Genomic DNA, 25835 nt, shown 5'->3' with positions numbered 1-25835 from the left:
TCCAGGGTAGAGATGCCGCTCCAGAACACCTGGACCATGGTTCTGCGGGGTCCCCTGGTGGGGACACAGCCTCACTCAATAATGCTGAGTTGGTACAACGTTTGCCAACATTCCCTGTAGAGGACATTCAGTGAAGGCTGAGCTAAGTTTCTGAGGAACATTCATGTATGCCCCATGCATTAAAGGGCAGTTCATCATGAGGCAAGATTTTACCTTTTTTTCCTTAATTCTGGAAGGATCGATCTTTCATAAAAGGGTCACAGCAGCTGCAGGTGATACATGGGAAACCAAGCCAGGATGAGCAGCAGCTGCTCCAACTCAGGAGAACACCCCATTACTATTAAGCTTTGTGCCCTTAGTTAAAAATAAAGGGGGGGGGGGCATGGGAACTTGGCTTCTTCCAGTTCATCCATGACATGACTAAAATGCTGCAGCCTCTCCTGTTATGTGCATCCAGTATTTTCCTTCCTATAGCCCACACATGTAGTGCTATACACTTATAAATTGAGGTTATGTATAACTGCATACCAGAATAATTGCTTGTTTTCTGTATCTGCTCCTGTTGGGTGCATTCTGTGAGGTTAGGCATAGTGAAATGGTTTCTTCACCACTGCTCCAGCAGAGTGCCTGATACACGGGAGGCGTGAAATACACAATTTTGACTCAATCCGTGTTGAGGAAGGTGAAACAGGCTGCTCTATCACTATCAATGGCACCAGCTCCCTTGCAGTGGTTTGCCCCACATTCGAGACAGTCAGGGACCCTCCATCATGTGGCAGAGTCAACCAATGGCCCTGTCCTGCCCACCTGAGCAGCTGGGGTAGAACCAAAGATGTAAGGGGCCTCGGAGACATTCCCCATTAAACTCATTCCTAAGATGTTTGACTGAGTTGCTTCCTGGGGTCCTTCTCTATGTTGGGTCTCCAAGATTTGCACATCTAGGCCAAGAGCTATATATCACAAAATTATATGAGTTGTACTAATTGTACATTTTCCAATTATTTAACCAAAATAGCCAAGCCCTAAAAAACAAATGCCAAATGTCTGCTTTGATATAAAGAGAACAACTAAGAACAGAACAGGAAGGAAGAGCATGAGGAAAAGACTACAGTAAGCAAAGACGAATCGGGGGAGAGAAACGGAGAGAGAAGGGAAAACACATGGAAATAGTAGGAGACCTTCAATGATACATAAAATTATAAGAGGTTATGAGGGGCAAGGGGGAGGGAAAAAAAGGGAGAGAATTGAACAACAACAGGGGAGGTAGAGAGGGAAGATGAGAGGGGAGGGGAGGGGAGGGGGGATAGTAGGGGATAGGAAAGGTAGCAGAATACAACAGTCACTAATATGGCATTATGTAAAAATGTGAATATGTAACAGATGTGATTCTGCAATCTGTATTTGGGGTGAAAATGGGAGTTCAAAACACAATTTGAGTCAAATGTATGAAAGATGATATATCATGAGCTATGTAATGCTTTAAATAATCAATTAAAAAAAAGTTGTATCTGCCGAAAACTAAAAAATAAATATTAAAAAAAATTTCTCTCTCTTTAAAAAAAATACCATTTTTAAAGCTTATTTCTAGATCCTTGATGGCAGTTACCCCCCTTTCTAATAAACAATTCAACTCAGGCATTTATTAACAATCTTTTATTAATTTGTATCTTGCTCACGGTTTCATTATTTGCTCTTAAAAACAAAATGATTGGTTTATCACAATTCACAGGAATCAACTAATACACTAATCCATACCAAAGGAAGCTGTTTAAATGAGAACAGTGTCACCCAAAAAGAGCAGAAGTCATATCAACTACTCAAGCCTAAATCTCATCATAATTAGCATAAAATAATGGGATTGGTCACAGACCATAGCCTAATGAAGGGGACCAGAGCCTGTCTCCTGGCAGGCCCACCTCCATGAAACCTGTTATCACAGAGAAACATGCAGTTAGCAGATCTAGAGCTAACCAAATATCTGAAAACCACAATTCTAACTTAATACTGACCAATTTTTCTAGACAATAGTTTATAGATGAAGCAGTTCATAATTTGCAACAAATTTAAAGTAAAATGAATGAAAAAAATCTTTACATAATGTTTTTCCTACTTAATAAAAGCCCTTGTGAAACACCCACAGACTATAAAACATTTATCTTCTTCCTATATTTTCTTCTAATTATTATATTTTTTCAAGTCAATTGTTTTCTTAATTGTGCCATCTCACCTGACTTTATTTTTCCATGTTATTGCCTGATTTTTGCTACAGTTATAATAATAATGTGTGTGCTACATATTTTGTGACCTATATCTTTCACTTAATCATGTGTTTGCCATCTCCACATTATGAAATTTTCAATAAAGCATAGCTTTACTATCGAGTATTTAGGGCACTCCAATTTTTTTCTGTTGTTAAATATAACTCTATAAGTCATTTGCTTTCAGTTATTTAAATTGTTTCCTTGATGGAGAGAAAATAAGAATCAAAGACTGTGAACATGTTAATGGTTCATTCTCTGTTTATTTTATAAAATGGTTGGGTCAATTTACATGGCTCTAGAAATTTCAGAGTGTGTCAGTTTTACAGACACCACACTGTGATTCTCTTTCAACTATTTTTTTTTAGTTATGAGACATCAATTAGTTACTAATTATTAATTATAAATGGGATTAAACATTCTTTTGCATGTTTATTTTATAGGTTTACATGAATAATCTATTGACATTCTTAACCCATTCTATTTCCTTCCATTTTCAAAAGTCCTTTTTAATTAGCTGCTTAAAGCCCTGAAAATAAATCTCTTAACCTGACCCCAATGTAAACAGCAATAGAAGCAAAGTCTGCAAAAACTTACTGTGCTACCTTAGAGAACCTGAATACCTTCTGCTTAATATAGTGGATTAATCTAGTGTAGATCTGAGGGCCAATTTCATTAGGAGGTTGTAGATTTTGCTTTTAAATGACTAAAAAAATTTTAAACAAATACAGAGTTTGGTCACTAACAATGAAAAGGTAAATGTACCTAAATGTACCAATGAATAGGTAAATTAACCTAAACATCCAAGGAGTGGGGGGAGGCCATGCATCCATTAATGGCAGGAGAAACCTGATTCATACACTGTCCAGCGTTTCAGGGAATAAAAGTAAGGATGATGTGGGTTTTACATCAGGACACTCCCACATTACTTGACGTCACAGAGGAGGGCGACTCCTCGGAGTACCCAGTGTTCCGGGGCCTGGGCAGTCCTGAGATCCACCGCTGCGATGTAGTTTAAATCTGTTCGAACTGGCTTCTTGTAGATGGGGCAGGAGTAAAACCGAGGATCTCTTACACCTACAAAACGTTTGTAAGAGAAAGGAACTTGGTGAATTTCTGATCTGAGCATCTCAGAGAGTTGCAGCATGCACACTGAAGGGCATTCCAAAGAGAGATGGGTTTGATAGGATGGGGCAAATTCCTCCAGTGGTCATACAACTCTAGTTTGTGAAGCAGATTCTGTCACCCTGGGTGTGGCAAGACATCCAGCCAAGCTTAGATGGACCCTGCTGGTTCCCTGCCTCATGACCTTGTCAGTACCCCTGTCCACGTGGGTCCTCTCATTTCCACCTGCCAAGTCAACAGTACCCTCCATGCATTCTCTTTGACCTCCACACCAAATCTTGTGCACACACTACTCAGACATCCAGTATCAGTGAACAACACTTCACCATCATTATTATTTAAAAATATCTTCTTCAACCATCTGTACCATAGTCCACATCACGTTTAAACCACTAGACAGGTGTGCACTGGCCAAATCGGGTATTGTGGAATCCCTTTATACGTAGAGAGAAATGGTACAGTCCAGCTCCCAGAGATTTGATTCTCCCTTTGGGAAGTAAAAGAATAAATAGTTTCTAAAATTATGCATGAAATGAAGACAATCCATGGATGTCCATCCTTCAAAGATCTTCTCTAATGCATTTGTGCCTAACCATGGATTTTTTCTGTCCAGCCTTGGAAACGCCATGTTCAGGGACAGATTTGGTCTGTGGTGCATTAACTTGCATAATTCATGCAGGCCCACTTTAAGAAAAACAGGGGAAAAAAATCACAAATACAAAATTGGGCTTTGGAAGAAAACTTCTGCCTGTGAGCAGTCTGGAGGTTTAAGCTTCATTAGCTTCTGGTAAAACAAGAACACTCTGCCCAAGGTCTTTTATCTGTACACTCTCCTATCATCCATCTCAGGAAGTAGATTATTTTATGTTCTCTTCCAGATTATAAATTATTTTAGGACAAAAGTTGTGTCTGCACTCATCCTCCCATACTTGTGGAAAGCCGATGCAACATTATAAAGGTTTCTCTTGTAATTATTGAGGTGAAGTCATGTCTGACCAGGGGAATAACTCAGCTCTGGTGAATTAGTATAACAAACACAGGCACTAAAACATGGAAACAGTAACTGTAAATGCACTGTTGGTATGTCAGAGTCACTGAATTTTCTTCCCAGAATTAATTTGCTGAATAATTTATCTTTTTTGTAACAAATGAAAAAAGCAAAGCAATCAGAATTTAAAGCCTTATTATTTGACCCAATAAAATCTTCAACCTGCTACACCATGTGTTTTTAATCACCCACTATAAATTAAGTCACTTTTATTAGAAGTTAAAATATTTGAGTATAATAATATTATACATAAATTTCAATATAAAATAAATATTTCAAAACAGTGATTCTACCCTCAGAGGAAGTCTGCCAATATCTAGAGACATTTTTGGTTATCATAATCATGGGCTTGTTACATGCATCTAATGGGTAGAAGTAGACACGTTGCTGACACCTTATAACAAACAGGATAGCTCCCCATAGCAGGCAGTTATCCAGACCAAAATATTCATACTAACAAGACTGAGAAACTGCTCTAAAACAAGAAAATCATAGATTTTTTTTAGTATTTTAAAAGTGTGCTTACTGAATCCCATAAAATTAATCATTAGAAACAACCTAAAATAATATAAAACCTAATTCTTAAGTTTAGTCTTATTTTTCAATTACTATGAGGATATCACTGGTAATCCTAATTAGATAAACATACATATGTATAAATATAGTTTTCTGATCAAGCAAATGAATGCCAGTGAAGCATGGAATGCTAATTATATTGATACATTTAAATCCTTTAATCCTAGGATCTATAAATATGCAATAAACATATAACTAATTGTTCTTCTTGCTGCAAACTTGATTAACAACCATTTCATAAATCTTGAAGTAAGCCATCAGAGTCGTAAGGATAATTCCAATAATTATGCCTTGTGAAATATTTGGCTACTTGGACTCTAATCCCAAAAGAAATTTGGAATTGTTTTTAAAAATTCTTTGTAATAAATAGATTTAAAAAGGTATTTCTCTAAAATATGTGTCCAATTTTACTTATTTTTAATTGTTTCAGACCTAAAGGTGTCCATGCCAGCTCACAGCATGCAGAAAACTTCTGCACCAGGATTAGAAGTCACTGAAAAAATAATTCCAGAGTAAAAATGCTGACAGACGCTAAACAACCAGGTGAACAGGTGATCTGCAGCCATTCCCCTGCTTAACAAATAGCTCTGAAGATAAGAATAAGCATGCTAGCAAGGTAGAACAAATCAGTACATATGTCCCAAGCCTTAGGGTTCCAGAAAGAGACAGCGAGAGAAGGAGATGTGAAAACCGGTGAGCTCTACACTTGGCATCCTAAAGGCTTCAGTAAAACACCTTGAGAGGATTTCATTTTCTGACTACATAAGTTCCTTACCAACCCTAAATCTTTATTCACACAGTAATGTGCATTGCATATGTTCCTGCCCATAGCCCAGGTGAACAAGTTACACAGAGTCTCTGGATAACCTTGGAATCGTTCCCTTAGTTAACCTCCCTTTCATTAATAACATTTAAATGACTAGGCAGTTCACTCTTCAGCATGGTATTTCTTTTAATCCTTTGAAAATCACATCATTTGGCACACACCACTGCCGCAGATGCCACTGCCGTGCCTGGAGGTTTCTTCTCTGGGCACTGCCTCGGTTGCCTCGGTTACCTACAATGCTACTTCCCACAGTACCTCTGTGGTCCCTGCCAGTGAATCGAAAAATCTGTCAATCAACTGCTGCATGCACCACTACCGCCATTACTGCCACCTTTGATTCCGATGCTGGCAGCCTGCCGTTGCCTGGAGGTCTTCTTTCCGAGTGCTACTGCCACAGAAGATGCCCTGAATGCAACCAAAGCTGACACTGCTGCTGACCCCCGGAGATCACTTGGTGATGCTCCCCCCACAGCTGCAGTTGCAACTGCCGCTACAGCTAACCCTGCTGCTGACCCACTGCCTGCTGCCAACAACCACCGACTATCACTGCTACCATGGCCTAGAAGACTGCTTTGGGGGGATTCCAGGTTTGGTTGCATGTGACTGCACCTATGTTGGGTCACCAGCCATGGCCTGGTGCCCAGGTGCCAGCAAGCTTACCACCACAAAAGCCTCTGTCTGGGAACTCCAGCTGGGACCTACAGGTCCTGTGTGGGGGTTTGGAGGAGCCTGGGGTCTTCCTGCTGAGAGTGCTGCTGGCCCTTGTCTTGCTGCTACATCCCTGGGTTGCTCCTTTGCATGAGTGTACCCCTAGTGGTCTCTCTGCAATAGATGCAGCATTGATATCTAGTTTCAGATTTGAAGATGAAATTAAAACCTTCCATGATAAACGAAAACTGAAGGAATTCACAGCTAGAAAGCCTACACTACAGAGCATTCTCAACAAATATTCCATGAGGATGAAGTGAAAGAAAAAAAAAAGTGAAAACCAGCAAAGGGACATTCAACTAAATGAGAAAGTAAGACAAATCAAAAACCAGAAGTAAATCAAAATGACAGGGAATACAAATCATATCTCAATAATAACCTTGAATGTTAATGGTCTAGACTCATCAATCAAAAGACGTAGATTGGCAGATTGGATTAAAAAGCAAGACTCAATAATACTCTGTCTTCCAGAGACTCATCTCATGGGCAAAGACATCCACAGGCTGAAGGTGAAAGGATGGGAATAAACTTATCACTCATATGGATTGTGTAAACAAGCAGGGATTTCCATTCTCATCTCAGATAAAGTAGACTTCAACCCAAAGTTAACCAGAAGAGACAAAGAAGGACATTTCATACTTTGTAAGGTAAGTATATATCAGTATTTCTATTTTATTGGAGTATTAATTTTATGATGTAACAATTATAAATATTTATGCCCCACACGATGGAACATCTGTGTACATCAAACAGACCCTTCTCAATTTCAAGAGTCAAATAGACCCCAACACAATAACACTGGGTGACTTTAACACACCTCTCTCACTACTGGACAGATCTTCCAAACAAAAACTAAATAAGGAAACTATAGATCTAAATAATGCAATCAATAATTTAGACTTAATATACATATATAGACTATGTCATCCATCAATGAGCAAACACACTTTTTTCTCAGCAGCACATGGTTCCGTCTCTAAAACAGACCACATCTTATGCCACAAAGCAACTCTTAGTAAATACAAAAAAAATAGAGATAATACTGTCAGACCACAATGGAATAAAATTAGAAATCAACAATAATATAAAAATAGAAGTTACTGTAACAAATGGAGACTAAATAATATACAATTGAATGACAAATTGATAGTAGAAGAAATCAAGGATGCATTAAAAGAATAAAAAGTTACCAAACAAATGACCTAACACTACATCAAAGTCCTAGAAAAAGAAGAACAAATCAACACCAAAAGCAGTAGAAGACAGGGAATAATTAAAATCAGAGCTGAAATAAATGAAATCAAAACAAAAGAAACAATTAAAAATTGACAAAAAAATTGGTTCTTTGAAAAAAATAAATAAATAAAATAGATAAACCCCTGGCCATGCTAACTAACCAAGGAAAAAGAGAGAAAACTCAAATTACTAAAATACAAGATTCAGAAGGAAATATCACAATGGACACATCTGAAATACAGAGGATAATTAGAAACTATTTTGAAAATTAATACTCCAATAAAATAGAAAATAATGAATATATCAACAAATTTGTAGAGACATATGACCTACCCAAACTAAATGAGGAGGTCATACATGATTTAAACAGATAATTTCAAGTAATGGAATAGAAAATGCCATCAAAACCTACCAACCAAGAAAAGCACAGGACCAGCTGTATTCTCCGAAGAGTTCTACAAGATTCTCAAAGAAGAATTAACACCAATACTCCTCAAGGTATTCCATGAAATAGAAAAGGGGGGAACCCTTCCGAACTCATTCTATCAGGCTAACATCACACTGATACCAAAATCAGACAAAGACACATCAAGGAAAGAGAACTTCAGGCCAATATTCCTGATGAACATAGATGTAAAAATTGTCAATAAAATTCTGGCAAATTTCATACAAAAACATATTAAAAAGATAGTGCATCATGATGCAGGGTTAGTTCAACACATGGAAATCACTGAACGTAATTTTTCATATTAATAGAGTTAAAAACAAGAATCCTATGATCATCTCAATAGATGCAGAAAAAGCACTTGAGAAAATACAGCACACTTTCATGTTCAAAACACTAGAAAGACTATATAGTTTTTTAATTTTAAATTTTAATTTTAATACCTCAACATTTTAAAAGCTATATATACTAAACCCAAGGCCAGCATCATTCTAAATGGAAAAATAAATAAAAGTATTCCCTCTAAAAACTGGAACAAGACAAGGATGTCCTCTTCCACCTCTTCTATTCAACCTCATCCTTGAAACTCTAGCCAGAGCAATTAGGCAAAAGAAAGAAATTAAAGGGATACAAATAAGTAAAGAAGAATTCAAACTATCACTATTTGCTGATGACATGATTCTATATCTAGAAGATCCAAAAAAATTCACCAGAAAACTTCCAAAATAATAAATGAATTTAGCAAAGAAGAAGGATACAAAATCAATACCCACAAATCAAACGCATTCCTATATATCAGCAATGAATACACTGAAAGAGAAATTAGGAAAACTACCCCATTCACAATAGCCTAAAAAAATAAAATAAAATACCTGGGAATCAATCTAACAAAAGAGGTGAAAGACCTCTACAATAAAAACTACCAGATCACTAAAGAAAGAAATTGAAGAAAAACTCAGAAGATGGAAAGATCTCCCATGAACCTGGATAGGCAGAATTATTATTGTCAAAATGCCCATATTACCAAAAGCATTATACAAATTTAATGCAATTTCTATTAAAATCCCAATGACATTCTTCATAGAAATAGAATGAAATTTATTTGGAAAAACAAGTGACCCAGAATAGCTAAAGCAATCCTTAGCAAGACAAGTGAAGCAGGAGGCATCACGATACCAGACTTTAAACTATACTACAGAGCTATAGTAATAAAAATGCCATGGTATTGGCACCAAAATATACTTGTAGGCCAATGGTACGGAATAGAGGACACAGAGACAAACCCACATAAATATGGTTATATCATAATAGACAAAGGTGCCAAAAACATTCACTGGAGAAAAGAGTCTATTCAACAAATGGTCCTGGCAAAACTGGAAATCTATATGTAGTAAAATGAAATTAAACCTCTATCTCTCACCCTGCACAAAAGTCAACTCAAAGTGGATCAAAGACTTAGGCACTAGAGCAGAGACCCTGCACCTAATAGAAGAAAACAAGCCCAAATCTTCACTACATCAGCCTAAAATCTGACTTCCTTAACAAGAATCCTAAAGCACAAGAAGTAAAATCAAGAATTGATAAATGGGATGGACTCAAGTTAAAAAGCTTCTTCTTAGCAAAGGAAAAAATTAATGAAGTGAGGAGAGAGCCTACAGATTGGGAAAAAGCTTTACCAAATGCACCTCTGATAAAGCATTAATCTCTAGGTTATGTAAAGAACTCACAAAACACCACCACAGAAACAGATAACCCAATCGATCAATGGGCTAAGGAACTTAACAGATACTTCACATAAGAAATACAATTGATCAACAAATATATGTAAAAGTGTTCAAAATCTCTAGCAATTAGAGAAATGCAAATTAAAACTACACTAAGAATCCATCTCACTCCTGTCAGAATGGCAATCATCAAGAATACAGGCAACAATAAATGTTGGCAAGGATGTGGAGAAAAAGGTTACACTCATACATTGCTGATGGGACTACAAATTGGTGCACACACTATTGAATGCAGTATGGAGATTCCTCAGAATACTGGGAAAGGAATCACCATGTGACCCAGCTATCCCACTCCTCATTTTATACACAAAGGACTTAAAATCAACATACTACAGTAATGCAGCCACATCAATGTTTATAGCAGTTCAATTCACAATAGCTAAACTATGGAACCAACCTAGGTGTCCCTCAATAGATGAATGGATAAAAAAAATGTGGTATATATACTCAATGGAATACTACTCAGCTTTAAAGAAGAGTGAAATTATGGCATTTGCCAGTAAATGGATGGAGTTGGAGAATATCTTGTATGCAGAAGAAGCCAATCCCACAAAACCAAAGACTGAATGTTTACACTAATATGTGAATACTAATTCACAATAAGGCAGGGGTCACTAGAGAAGAATAGCATTATGTTAGATTAGATAGAGAGAAGTGATGGAAGGGGAGGGGAGGGGATGTGAGATAGGAAAGACAGTAGAATGAAAAAGACATTATTACTGTATGTATATAAGTGACTGCATGACCAATATGATTCTGCAACATGTACACTCAGAGAAATGAGAAATTATATCTCATCTATGTATATCAAAGTACATAAATGCATTCTACTGTTATATATACCTAAATAAAGCAAATTTTAAAATTAAGAAAAATCATGTCATTTAGCAAAACTGATTTCCATGCATATATGAATTTGTCGGGATGAACCCAGCTACTATGTATAACTATGAGGCTCTAATAATAATAACAATGAATAAATAAATATTTTAATTTTTTTTTAAAAAAGGAAACCAGGATTTGGGTGCTGAGTGTGTTCATTGCTGTTGGGTTGTCATTGCTTCTAGGTCCTCCCAGGGGACAGAGCCTGGAAATAAAAGCATGCATACTAACCCACGAGGAAAAAAAATCACGTCAGTTAAAAAGTTAATAATAGTAACAATGCTAGAATTATTTATTCTGTGCCTACTATGTGCTTGACAGCATACTTTCACTTTTTCAACAGCTCTATGTGGTGGGTACTGTTATTAAATCTTTTTACAACTAGGCACAGTGGCACCCGCCTATAATCCCAGTGGCTCAAGGGGCTGAGAAAGGAGGATCAAAAGGTCAACGCCAGGCTCAGCAAAAAGCAAGGCATAAACAACTCAGTGAGACCCTGTTTCTAAATAAAATACAAAATAGGACTGGGGATGTGGCTCAATGGTTGAGTACCCCTGAGTTCATCCTTGGTTACCCCCACTCAAAAAAAAATCATTTTACAGATTAGAAAAGCAAAACACAAGGGGAGTGAGTGACTTGTCCAGGAATCGAGCATGGCCAGAAGGGATCCACAGCCTGCACTGGTGAACCTCTGGGTCTTTCCAGACAGATGTGAAAATGAAGTGGAGATAACTGCTACCTGAGGTCAACCTGTGGCACGTAGGAGATTCCTCCAAAGTCACATGACTAATTACTAGGTTCTGTAGCCAGGAGAACAGCTCTAACATCCCAGCCCCCACTTCACATTCCTCCACCAAAGAACAGGGGTGTGAGCCCTTGAGCCTTCAGCAAGAGGGAGGACAATGGGGAGGCCATGGGAAGGAGGCTTGGGGGCAGGGCTCCCTCCATCTGTGCCTCCTGGTGCTGACAGTGTACTTCACTGGGTGTCTAAGAAGAACGGACCCAACCTTCAACATGCAAGGAAGAAGTCCTCCTGTTGAGGGCAGACTCTATTTTCAAACTGCAGCTGGATTCTAAGAGGGCTCTCTCCGTACAGTCTTAAACTGAACACTCTCCACACTTCTTGTTGTGGTTGTTTTAAGATTTGAGACTGGAAGTATAGCTCGGTGGTAGAATGCCTGCCTGACATGTGCAAAGCCCTGGGTTTGATTCCCCAGCACAAGAAAAAAAAGACTCAAAGTATAAAAGAGGGTTTGGAATTATTGAAATTAACAAATGTACCATAAGGAATAAAAATTGTTATCAGGTTTTTAGAATTAATAGTATTCATAGTATTAATAGCCCTATTAGTTTAATCAAAATTAAAATTACTAGGAACTATTCTGGGCCTCTTATTTTTTCAAATAAATTTCATGACAGCCTTTTCTATTTCTGTGAAGAGTATCATGGAAATTTAGATGGGAATTGCATTGAATCTGTACAGAGCTTTTGGTGGCATGGCCATTTTGATAATATTGATTTTGCCTGTCCAAGAACATGAGAGGTCTTTCCAGCTTCTGAGGTGTTCCTTAATGTCTTTCTTTAATGTTGTCTGGTTTTCATTGTAGAGACCCTTTGCCTCTTTTGTTAGATTGATTCCTAAGGATTTAATTTTTTTGTAAGCTGTTATGAATAAGATGGTTTTCTTATTCATCATTTTCTGATTCATCATTGGAGTGTAGGAATGCAATTGATTTATGGGTGTTGTTCTTGTATCCTGCTACTTTGATATTTATTTATGAGTTCTAGAAGTTTTTCTGGTGGAGATTTTTAATTCTTCTAAATATAGAATCATGCCATTGGCAAACAGAGACGGTTTGAACTCTTCTTTTCCTATTTATAACCATTTAGTTTCTTTATTTTGCCCAATTGCTCTGGCTAGAATTCCAAGGACTATCTCAGATAGAAGTGGTAAAAGTGGGCATCATTGTCTGTTTTTAGGAGGAAAGCTTTCAGCTTTTCTCCATTTAGAATGATGTTGGCCTTGGGTTTAGAATATGTAGCCTTTACAATGTTGAAGTATGTCCCCACTATTCTAGTTTTTCCAGTATTCTAAACATGAATGGATGTTGTAGTTTGTCAAATGCTTTTTCTACATCTATTGAGATAATCATGTGAGAAATATGAATCAAGACTTTTCATATTTCACAATACCAGACTTTAAATTATACTATAAATTATATTATAAACAGCATGGTATTGGCACTGAAACAGGCAAGACGACCAATGGAACAGAACAGAAGACCCAGAGACAAACCCACATCAATATAATTGCCTCATACAAGACAAAGGAGCCATAAACATATACTGGAGAAAAGATCGCCCCTTCAACAAATGGTGCTGGGAAAACCATAAATGCATACATAACAGAGTGAAAGTTGATCCATATCTGTCACCCTGCACAAAAACCAACTCTAAATGGATCAAACACCTAGGAATTAGACCAGAAATCCTGCACTTACTAGAAGAAAAGTTAGGCCCAGCACTTCAACATCATGGCATAGGAACTCACTTTCTGAACAAGACTCCTCAAGCACAAGAAATAAAATAAAAGAGGAAAAGTTTATTTGGGGACTCACAGTTTCAGAAACCTCAACCCATAGACAGCAGACTCCATTCCTCCAGGCTCATGGCAGCAGAGTGTGGCAGAGGGAAGCAGCTCACACGATGATCAGCAGAGAGAGACTCCACTCTCCAGATACAAAATATATACCCCATAGCCATGCCCCTAGTGAACCACTTCCTCCAGCCACACCCCACCTGTCTCCAGATCCCACTCAGTTAATCCCATCTGAGATCAATTCGCTGATTAGGTTAAGGTTATAACCCAATCATTGCTCCTCCAAACTTCCTCACATGGTTTCACATGTGAGATTGGGGGCGGGGGACACCACATCTAAACTATAACACTCTGTGTTTGTATAACTTCTGTCCTTTCTCTTCTGCTGATTATTAGCTTCATTCTATTATGATCTGATAAGAAGCAAAAAAAAAATTACTTCAGTTTTTGTGAATTTGTTAAGATTTTCCTTATGGCCCAATACAGAATCTTTTTGGAAAAATGTTCTATGTGCTGGGGAAAAGAATGTGTAATGTGTAATTGTTAAATGGAATAGTCTGAAGATGTCCATCAAAGCCAATTTAATCTGTTGTATAATTTAACTGTTATGTTTCTTTATTTTTGTCTTGATGACCTTTCTGTTGTTAAGAGTGGGGTATTGGAATCACGCACTATTATTGTACTGGGAACTTTCTCTCCCTTTACGTCTAATAGTGCTTGTGTCACAAAATTGGGTATGCTGACATTCAGAACATATAAATTTACAATTGTTATATCTTCTTGATAAATTGTTCCATTTATCAATATGTAATAATGACCTTGTCTATTCTGATTTTGACTGAAATTCTATTTAATTAGATATTCATCTGGCTACATTTTTATAAATATGTCAAAATATACTCTACTGCCGTATATTTCTAAAAGGAATAAAATTTTAAAATTTGTAAAACTAAAAACTGATGACAAAGATTAATGCATCATCTTTCTGACAGTTACTTGAATTCATTATGTAGTGTATCCTTTACATTCGTTAAAAGGAAATCATTTTAATAAGAATAGAATGATAAAGCAATAATATTTTAATTTTAAAAATATTCCATTTGCTCAAGATATCATTTTCTATTCTTTTACTTTCAGTCTGTGGAAATGTAGGTGGGGTAAGTTTCTTAAAGGCAGCATAATGTTGCATCTTATTTTTAAATCCAGTCAGCAAATCTGCATCTTTTAATTCAAGAATTAATACCATTTACATTCAGGGCAATTACCGAAATGTGTCTACACATGCCTGTCATTTTGTTGTTTCTCTTCTGGTTGTTTTGAATACTCTGTTCATTTCTTCCTCTCTTATTCATCTTAGAGGCTTGGTGGTTTTCTGTATTAATGTTTGATTCTTTTCTAATCATCATTTGCTTAGCTACACTTCTCAGGAGATTTACTTTTTCCTGTGCTCTCATACTTGTGTTTATCTTGCTTCCTCTCCTGGATATAAGATTCCTTTAGGTATATTCTCTAATACTGGTTTAATAGTCATGAATTTCCTTAGTTTATACATGGAAAGTCTCTTTTTCTTCCTTGATTCTGAAGGATATCTTTGCAAGCTACGGTAATTTAGGTTGGTAGCTATTTTCTTTCAGGACTTGACTTGACATGTCAAGTCCTGAAAGAAAATAGCTACCATGTTCTCCCAGCCTTTAGAGTTTCTGCTGAGAAATCTTGTTAATCTGAAGGGTTTGCTTTTAGGTTTCGTTTGGTGTTCATCTCTTCCAGCTTTCAATATCATTTCTTTGTTCTGTAATTTTAGCAGTTTAATATCTTAAGGAGAGGTTTTTCTGGTCAGGTCAATTTGTGGTTCTAAATGTCTCCTATACCTAGATGTCCACATCTGTCCCCACATTTGGGAAATGCTCTATTATTATTTCACTGAGCAGGCTTTCTATGCCTTCTGTCTATAGCTCTTCTCCTTCATCTTCTCTGATTATGTGTATATTTGGTCTTTTAATGCTGTGTCATATATCTGGTATGTTCTGTTCATCTTCCTTATGTATTTTTTTTCTTTATTACTTTCTGAATGTTGTAATTCCTCATCTTTGTCTTCAAACCCTGATATTATTTATTCTGCTTGTTCTAGTTCATTAGTAAAACTTTCAACCAAATTTTTCATCTAACTACTGGACTTTTCAGTTTTAAGATTTCTGTTTGGCTCTTTTTCTATCTATTGAATTGCTTATTGTTGATCAATTGAATTGCTAAGGATAGTCTGCATTATGTTCTTATTTGAATCCTCTTGGAAGTCACTGATATTTTTAAAAATCATTCCCATTTCATTGATTTTAATATCTTTGGAATTAGTTACTAGATTATTATGAGTTTTAGAAGGAGTCATATTGTTCTTTTTTCATAGTTCTTGTGTTTTGATGTTGACATTGACACATTCGTTTGGGTGAATATCTCTTCTACTTTTATGTGAGAGCCTTCTTAGTTGAGTTGAATTCCAATTGGACCTCATAGTGTAGTTCCCCGGTGGCTTCTCCAGCTATGATTAGTGGATTTGGATGTGATACATCTATATTAGAGCCTGAGGATTCCACTTTCTCTGTAGGTCTCACAAACATGGGGTAGTTCAGGCAGCTGTGGTGTAGACCTCAGTGTATGTGGAGTGCACCCTCCTGGTTAATCCTGAAGTGGGATGGAAGCCTCTATCAGTTGTTGGGGGTTCCCTTGGACTCCGTTGATATTAGTTTTACTACTTGGAAGCAATTCTGTTACTGGTTCTTCCAATCATGGTGATGGTCCTGAAGCTTTTACTCTCTGTTTAGAGGCTGTCGCAGCTCCATTTGTTTTGCAAGGAGACACGGGGTCTGGGGTCACAGATCCTACTCTATGGCACTCAATTCCAGTCTTGTCAGCAATGTGAGATATGATAGGAAGTGACTAATGGCAAGGCCACCCATGGGTGTGGTGCCCACAACTGTTGTTTACTGCTCTCTGTTGTTGCTGTGGGGGTGAGTGACCAGGAGCAGGACTTCAGAGGCTCTTTGCCATGCTTACTTGGGGATGGGTTGTCAGTTGGAGGCTTTTGTATCACCATTCCTTGAAGAATCTGCCAAGGTTCCAGCAGGACTAGGTCATGGCTAGAGCAAAGTGCAGTTCCTCTTGGCTGGGCTGGAACAGTTCAGTAGCCCAGCACCCACTCTCTATGACTGACATGCCAGCCTCCTTCCTCAGTACCAAAAAAAAAAAAAACAGAAAAGAAGTGGCTGAAGAAGAGCAGAACAACAATGAGAAGAACAATAGGAACAAGTACACAAACAGCAGAAATAAAGTTAAAAACAATAATAGCAGCAACGCCATCAATAACTGAAAAGAAAGGAGAAAAATACAGAATAAAGTTAAAAATAATCAAAGGAGGGAAAGGGTAGGCAGAGAAAAATAAGAAAAGGGAGAAAGAGAAACCAAAGAAAACTTGAATATTAAAAAGATGAGAAAGAAGAGGAAACAAACATGAAGCAGCAACAATAATAAAAGCAAAAACTGGAAATGTCCTCTCCACCAAGGTGCATGAAGGAGCAGAAGCAGGTGGAGACTTCACGCCTACGTGGATCAAAGGTCTCTGTGTCTTCCTCGGCTGTGTGCTCCTTGGACAGTCCAAGGGGCTATATTCACTTCCCTCTTCTCTCCTCTGTGGTGCTAGTCAGGGGATTAGCAGGAGTGATTTGTGGCTGGTGTCAGCTGAAATACCTCTAACTTCTTTGCACACCAGAATTAACTAGGGCACAGTGCAGAGCTCCCTACGAACAAATTCTCTCCAGAGCTATTATGGGTAAACATGTGAGAACAGGGTAGATGCTGATGTTGTGGTGTCAGAATGCAGAATTTCCCAAAGCTTGGAGTCATACCCTCAGAGGGTGCATATAACATCAGCTCTACAGCATGTCCCCATGTGCCCCTGAGGGTGGAGAGAAACTCCTGAGATCTCAAAGATCCATGCTGTCTTGGAGATGGTGGTGGGTTTCTTGCAATTGCCACCCACGGTTCTGGTGTCCCAGTCCTGACTCTCACACTGTCACATATAACTGTTACTCACTGACCCCCAGGCTCTGATGGCTAGCCTGGCAAATCACCAATTCCAAAAGGAAGTGCCTTCTGTTCCTCCATGTGCAGATTCCCAAAGCTCTGAGCTCAGACAATCACAAACGCAGTTCTGATACTGGCTTGGCCACTTGGTAGCCAGAAACCACTGGCAAATTACCTAGTGTTTCTAAGCCTTAACCCCACCTGGAAGATGGAAATGACATATTTTAGAGTTGTTATAAAGAGTAAATAAGTTAATATATGTGACGGTCCAGTATAATATGGTGTCTGGGATGTGGTAAATGTCTAAGATATTTCATATGTTCATTTTATCCCCCAATATACACACACGTGCAAAGACACTTACACACTTGCCTTCCCCTATAAAAAATTCTCAGACTCATGACTTTGACAGAGTTCCAGGTTTCTCAGCTGGAAGCAGATTAACTGCTGTGGAGCCAAGGAGTCAGGAACCTCCCCTCACTCCGTGACTCTCCCCACCCCAGCACACCTGACAGTCTTGGAGTAGAGAGCCCTTGACGGAGCATTCTTAGAAATGCTGCCTCCCTTAGCAGGAAACAACCCATGAGCTCCAGTAGCCCTGAGCCCTCTTATCCCCTGCTTAGGACCAGAGAGCCACCAAGTCTTGCCTCATCCTCCTTCCAGTCACTCTCCTCCCCCACAGCTGTCTCAGCCATGCCCTGAGGTTTGTTTATAAGAGTCATTCTGAGTTTTGTAATGTTGTGAACATCCAATAAAAAATAAAAAATAAAACACATAACAAAGCTGGACACACACACACAAAAAAAAGAGTCATTCTGTGCATATAAGAAATTGTAAAGAGACCTACCTTTATTGCATTTGCCTCTTTGCAGTTCTCTTTGACAAGACAGGATCGAGAGTTTGTGTGAGACTTCACTTACCCTCTTGGATAATTTAGTATGATTTAGGTGATGGTTCTATGATATCTTAGTGAAAAACACATTTTAAAATTTAGGTGTATATTACTCAATTTTTAGAGTTAAGGCAAACATCCAGATATCTTCTTTTTAAAACAAAAGTGAACCAGGCTAGAGTTCTGGGTCAGTGGTAGAGTGCTTGTCTGGCATGTGTGAGACCCTGGGTTCAATCTTCAGCACAGCATGTAAATAAATAAAATAAAATAAAAGATCCATTGACAACTAAAAGATATTTTTAAATAAACAAATAAACCAATCTTGTATCCAAACTTGAATAATGAATTTTTAAAGTGATAAATTTGTATTAATGTAAAAACTATTAACTATAAGAATCCTAATTTTAAAATGTTGCATTTGGAATTCCCTTTGGTCATTAATGGTGCTAAACTTCTTTATCTCAATTAGAGTCCCCTTCAATTATCAAATGAAAAGTAAATATTTAGCATGAACAGAGTAATACAAATGTTAGTTTTCCATCACTAAACAAATACCTCTTCAACAGCACAGCTATTTAGCAAAACAACGTTCCACAAACTTCTATTGAAATTTAAAAGAAAAAAAAGAACAAGAACTGAAGTTTTCCTTTTTAGTACTTTGAAATTAGTTCCCTTTTCCTTTGCTTATTTCATTTTCTCCCTTACCTGCTGCAAATGATTTTCACTACTGACTAATGCCCAGCAGGATCAGTACAACAGTGCTATAACAATCTGTCCTTAAATAATAAAGGATTATGAAATTATTACCGCATTACCACCATGCTGAGATATTCAATGTCAAATTGCCATGGATTTTTATAATTTAGTCACAAGGAAAGCAAAGTAACACCTAACTCAACGTGAGAAAGATTTTTCTCTCATTTTATAAGGGAAACGTTTTTCAACATGTGGACTAGAGGCAATGATATGATATAGCAAAATTTCTAAAATACTATTTTTGACTTATAGAACATTTGACTATTATTTCTATAGAATAATTACTGCTCCAAGACTTCACAGCATCCTAAGAACCAACAACTACAAAGCCACAAGCAGAAGGCTTGTCTGAGCCCTGGCAGGCACATTAATTCCTCCAGATGCAGTAAGAACATTGAGCTGCACCGTGTGCCAAGCAGTGAGAACCTCCATGCTCCAGTCTGGTGTTCAGCTCTCCCCTTCACAGGCACAGCTGTTCTTCCTTCACCTTTAGACACCCATTCTTTCCCAGGGAAATCTAGAGCCCCTTGAACACAATCTCTCTGAACTAATGTTTAAAGACTGAGTGAAACATGGTATGTAACCTACCCATAAAATATTCTCAATACATGTCAGTTCTCTCTTCCAACCCTTACCCATCTCCACCTTCTACCTGAACAAACTTCCCCATGTGAAAAGCTTTGTATGCATCTGAACACTGCCCATATCCAAATGTCCTGGACTGAGCCTGTCTTCTAAATCCCAGGTCTAAAGCCATAAAAAAAAAAAAGAGCCATACAGTAGAAGGACACTGAATCTGCAATCACACAAAACTTGGGCTGATATTCTAGCCTATTACTTACTAGCTTTCACCGTGTATGTAAGCCACTTAAAATTTAAGATTGAAGTGTGTGGAAGTTAAGTCCTTTGCATATAAATTGAGGAGTAGGATTGCTGGGCCAAATGGTGGTTCCATTCCAAGTTTTCTGAGAAATCTCCATACTGGTTTTCATAACAGTTGCACCACTTTGCAATGTATGAGTGTACCTTTTTCTCCACATCCCCACTAACACTTATTGTTGTTTGTGTTCTTGATAACTGCCGTTCTGACTGGAGTGAGATGAAATCTTAGAGTAGTTTTGATTTGCATTTCTCTAATTGCTAGAGATGATGAACATTTTTTTTCATATATTTGCTGATCAAATGTATTTCTTCTTCTGTGAAGTGTCTATTCAGTTCCTTAGCCCACCTGTTGATTGGGTTATTTTGTTGTGTGTGTGTGTGTGTGTTTGTGTGTGTGTGTGTTAAGTTTTTTGAGTTCTTTATATATCCTAGAGATTAATGTTCTATCTGAGGTTCATGTGGTTTCTCCCATTTTGTAGGCTCTCTCTTCACGTTATTGATTGTTTCCTCTCCTGAGAAGCTGCTTTTTAGTTTGAATCTATCCTATTTGTTGATTCTTGATTTTACTTCTTGCTCTGTAGGAGTCTCATTAAGGAAGTCAGGTCCTAGGCCAAAATGATGAAGATTTGGGCTTACTTTTTCTTCGATTAGGTACAGGGTCTCTGTTCTAGTGCCTAAGTCTTTTTAAAAAAATTTTTTTGTTTGTTTTAATTAGTTATATGACAGTAGAATGAACTTTGATACATCTAATGAAATATAAGTTTTCATTCTTCTGTCATGATTCTACATGATATAGAATCACACTGGTCATATAGTTGCATATACATTGGGTAATAACATCTGATCCCTAACTCTTTGATATCAATGTTTATAGCAGCTCAACACACAATAACTAAACTATAGAACCAACTTAGGTGTCCTTCAAAGGATGAATGGATAAAGAAAATATGGTATAGATAAAAATATGGTACATATAAAATGTCACTCAGCCATAAAAGACAATAAACACACATTGGAGGGAAGATAGCCTCTTCAACAAATGGTTCTGGGAAAACTGGAAATCCATATGTAGTAGAACAAATTTGAAGCCCTATCTCTCACTTTTCATAAAACTTAACTCAAAGTGGATCAAGGACCTAGGCATTGGACCAGAGATCATGCATCTACTAGAAGAAAAAGTATGTCCTACTCTCATAATGTTAGCTGGGAACCAACTTCCTCAATAAGACACATACAGCACAAGAAGTAAAATCAAGAATCATACAAGGGATGGTATCAAACTGAAAAACTTCTTCACAGCAAAGAAAACAATCAAGATTGTGAAGAGAGAGCCTACAGAATAGGAAAAAATCTTTACCACATGCACCTCAGATACAGCATTAATCTCCAGGATATACAAAGAACTCAAAAAAACTAACACCAAAAAAACAAATAATCCAATCAATAAATGGGTTAAGGTACTGTACAGACACTTCTCAGAAAAAAGATATACAGTTGATCAACAAACATATGAAAAAACATCTCTATCAATTACAGAAATGAAAATCAAAACCACTCTATGATTTCATCTCACTCCAGTCAAAATGGCAGTTATCAAGAATACAAGAAACAATAAGTATCGATGAGGATGTGGGAGAAAAGGTACATTCATCCATTGCTGGTGGGACTGCAAATTGGTACAACCAATCTGGAAAGTAGTATGGAGATTCTTTAAAAACTTGGAATGAAATCACTATTTGACCAGTCTATCCCACTCCTTGCTCTATACCCAAAGGACTTAAAGATAGCATAAACAGTGACACAGACACATCAATGTTTATAGCAGCTCAATTCACAATAGCCAAACTGTGAAACCAACCTAGATGCCCTTCAACAGATGAATGGATAAAGAAACTGTGGCATATATACACAATGGAATATTATTCAACAATAAAAGAGAACAAAGTTATGGCATTTGCAGGTAAATGAATGGAGTTGGAGAATATCATGCTAAGAAAAGTAAGCCAATCCCCCAAAACAAAAGCCAAATGTTTTCTCTGATACATGGATGCTAATCTATAATGGGGGGGGGGCATGGGATGAGTGCAGCAACTTTGGATTGGGCAAAGGGAAGGAAGGGGAGGGTAAGGGGTATTTTTGGATAGGAAAGATGGTAGAATGAGATGGACATCATTACCCTAGGTACATGTATGACTGCACGAATAGTGTGCCCCTACTTTGTGTACAACCAGAGAAGTGAAAAATTGTGCTGTTTTTGTATACAATAAATCTAAGAGCATTCTGTCTGCTGTCACACATAACTGATTACAACAACAACAACAAAAAAAAAAGGTAGCTAACTGCAAAAAAAAAAAAAAAACAAGTGCATACTGGACATCTCTTTGCCAGACATTTTCCTCCTCTATTGTTCTCCAGTTAAAGAGAAATGGATCCGCACTCTTGCTTCTAAGGCCAACTCAAAAGTACACTGGTGAGTAGGTATCAAAAACGTCCTGAGATGGACTTGGGTCTCCAGGACCCAAGAAAACTGGCCTTGAACGAATCAGTGAGTCTGCTGTAAATCATAAATAATTAATTATATTTGCCTCACCCCTCTGTGACCAGAAACATAATGGGCAGATTATATTCTTCCAGCATGATGTCCTAAACTCAGACAGAATGGGTGGTGGTGTGGCAGGAATCAGGCTTCCGTTTCAGTTCTTGTAAAATTCTACTGCGAGAACACCTCTGTGAGCCACACCCCCCACTGGGAACAAAAGTGACAGGAAATGCCATACTTAGAGGGACCAGAACTCCTCCCATTCTGTGACACTGCTCTTCTGCCTTTAAGATCCTGGGCCTTCTGTGGGAGGGTCTCTTCCACCCAATTAACCAATCATCTGCACTTGATGATGAGAAATCCAAGCACCTGGAAGCCATTCTCAATCCTCCCCCTCCCTCCTCTCTTACAAAGGATGCCCAGGTCTTCTGTGGGTCCTGGCGATGGCTCTTGTCCACCTGGCTCCTGTCCTCTTCCCCCGTCTTTGCTGCCCCAGCTCTTTATATCCAATAGCCTCTCTCTGGGCTCCCCACTCCCAGAACCTCCTCCCTTCTTCTTCATCCACCCTCCTGTGGAAATCCATCTTCCATAATAAAACTCTAGTCACGACGCTCAGGCAGCAACTCCAGACCCTTGGCAAAGTCAAGGTCCTCTTTGTACGTGGCATGCTCTCCCTTGCCATCTCAGCCCTCCGTCCACCACACCACACTGACACACATGACACCCACGCATGTCAAGTCCTGGGCGCACCCTGACTTCATCAGTCCCTACTCCTGCCCTCCATCTCTTCCCCAGCTGCACACTCCCTTCTGCTCCTCAAACAGCACATCCCTCACCACCTGGTGCCGGCACAGCCTTCCCTCTCCTCCTGGGAATCTTAGCACAGCCCCTTTCTGTCACCAGGATTCAGTGCAATGTTCTCTCCAAACGCTCAGGCTCCAGCCTAGGTGAGTTTTGTGTGGGCTTTCCTCAGAGAAACCACAGCAACTTGCAACTAGTGTGTTCATTTACAGCCAACTCTTATTATGCACAATAATCATGTCCTCTCGTCTCCATGAACACAAATTAACAAGTGCTGTGTCACTGCTCCTGGGGGAAATACAAGGTTAGTTTTCCTACTGGTCACATTTTCATCAACCAGTCAATCCATAACATTATTTTAGGTGTGTTTCTGTCTGTTTTTTGTTTGTTTGATTGATTTATTTTGTTTTGTTTTTATACTGGGGATTGAACCCAAGAGCACTTTACCACTGAGCTATATCCCAGTCTGTTTATTTGTTTGTTTGTTTGTTTGGGTATTTATTGTGAGACAAAGTCTCACTAAGTTGCTTAGACCCTTGCTGAGCTACTGAGGCTGGCTTTGAACAATCCTCCTGCCTGAGCCTCCTGAGTTACTAGATTGCAGGGCTGCACCACTGTGCCTGGTTCTGATGAAAGATACCTTTTAAATATACTTCTCTGATTCACTGACATTGGACTCAATGGCAGGAGCTCTCTGCCTGAAGGAAGCCTGTTTGACATATATATTTTCTCCATAAGGCATAGCCTTCCTCCACTCAGAAATAGCAGATAGCACATATGCACTATGCTAAAGGGCCATTTTAAGGGGGGAAAAAAAGTACCAAAAAATGCAGAAATATGGCATTAACTAGACCATGAAAAGGATGCTTTCAGCTTTCAATATAGGAGCTGAAATAAGAAGGCAGAGCATCACCTTGTCCAGCCTCAAACTTGGAACACATGGACAGGGCAGTTCAAATTTTCTGTTTCTCTGTGCATGTTGGTGAGTAGTGATTTGGAGATTCTATATAAACTCTGGCATATATGTGAAGTCACAAGTCCAGAAGCTGCAAGTAACAAGACCTGATTAGATTTTCTTCTTGTATGGCAATCTACCTCTGCCCCTAATTTGAGACTGAGCTCCATAAGGATGGGGATTGACCAGGTGAGCAGGTGCTATGTCCCCCTGCTAAGAAAAAACTTTCTCTGATTCCCATCATACTCATTGCCCTTAAAACCATCCTTCGCCTCTGGGCGAAGGTGTGGTTCCCTAAGCATCATAACATTTATCTAAGTACATTTTAATTATTTATTTACTTATTGGTCTTGCTCACTCGATTGCAGTTCCTATGGCAAGATCTGGTTAGGACACAAGATCTTTGTGTCCTAACACCTAAGGTGAAGGCTGGTATATATCAGCCAATCAGCAAATGCTTGCTTAAAAATAACTATTTACAGTCTGTAAACTCTTTTTCCTGATTGCTGTTTCCAAATGTGTTATTTACCTAAGGGATGGGTGGGGGATACCACCTACTTTAGAGAATAATTGTTTCTGTTTCTACTGTGAAGTCAGTATTTCCTGGGGATCCAGGAACATGGCTGACTGTAGAGCTTCTGACTTATGCCTCTACAAAAACAATCCTCCTGCCTGAGCCTCCTGAGTCACTAGATTGCAGGGGTACACCACTGTGCCTGGCTCTGATGAAAATACCTTTTAAATATACTTCATTGAACAGGATTCCCTACACTGAACAGGATTCCCTACACTGAACAGGATTCCCTCCTGCATAGAAAGGTGGCGAGTGCCAGGAGGTTAACTGAGTGAAAAGCAACAACAAAAGCCTCCAAAATGGATCAAGCCAACAAAGGGAAAGAGCTCTGATATTTTTAGACTTATCACATAAAGCTTGGATAATTTTGTCAAAGTGGAATAATACATGTGCTTCATAGAATTGGTATTATATTCATAGGCTGAAATATAAATCCAGCATATTATCATCAACCATAGTAGTAAACCTACTGCCCCTGAACTCAACCTGGACTTCACAACCTACTTCAAGCCTACAAGCTGGCAAGCCCCTGCAACTTGCCTAGAAAACCTTTGACTGCCACTCACCTGTTTCCTCACACCCATCCTTCAGGGCCCAGCCAGGTCCAATGCCTGACTCCCAGTCCCAGACCTCTTGGTCCTACCATTATCTCACCCTCCTTTCATCCACATATCGACTATGCCCAATACTTCTTTCTTATCTCAAAGCTTCATGAGTATCCCTACATATACTGTCTGCTTTATTAGATAGGCAATAACTTGCTAAAACTATTACCTCTCTAATAGCATGAGAAAGTATCTGGAGGGCCATAAATATTCATTAAACACATGCATGGATATAAAGCTGGTTGATAAAACAGTAAAATTCTATTACCT

At 38.4% G+C, this 25835-nt stretch overlaps 1 protein-coding gene across 1 annotated transcript in view; it reads right to left on the bottom strand.

The window, feature by feature from the left end:
• Positions 1-2528: 2528 nt before the first annotated feature.
• DNAH5 (dynein axonemal heavy chain 5) overlaps positions 2529-25835 on the bottom strand; it is a gene marked incomplete at its 5' end in the record, with an annotated part of 237371 nt that continues 214064 nt past the window's right edge. The window contains one exon of the mRNA XM_081288458.1: positions 2529-3335. Within this exon, the coding sequence (XP_081144584.1) occupies positions 3184-3335 (152 nt within the window). The 3' untranslated portion in view covers positions 2529-3183. The remainder of the gene's footprint in view (positions 3336-25835) is intronic.

This window comes from Spermophilus citellus (genome assembly GCF_964194105.1).
Source record: "Spermophilus citellus genome assembly, chromosome: 1".
Taxonomy (NCBI): domain Eukaryota; kingdom Metazoa; phylum Chordata; class Mammalia; order Rodentia; family Sciuridae; genus Spermophilus; species Spermophilus citellus.
Note: the sequence above shows the minus strand (reverse complement) of the source record. Positions and strands in the feature narration are given on the sequence as shown.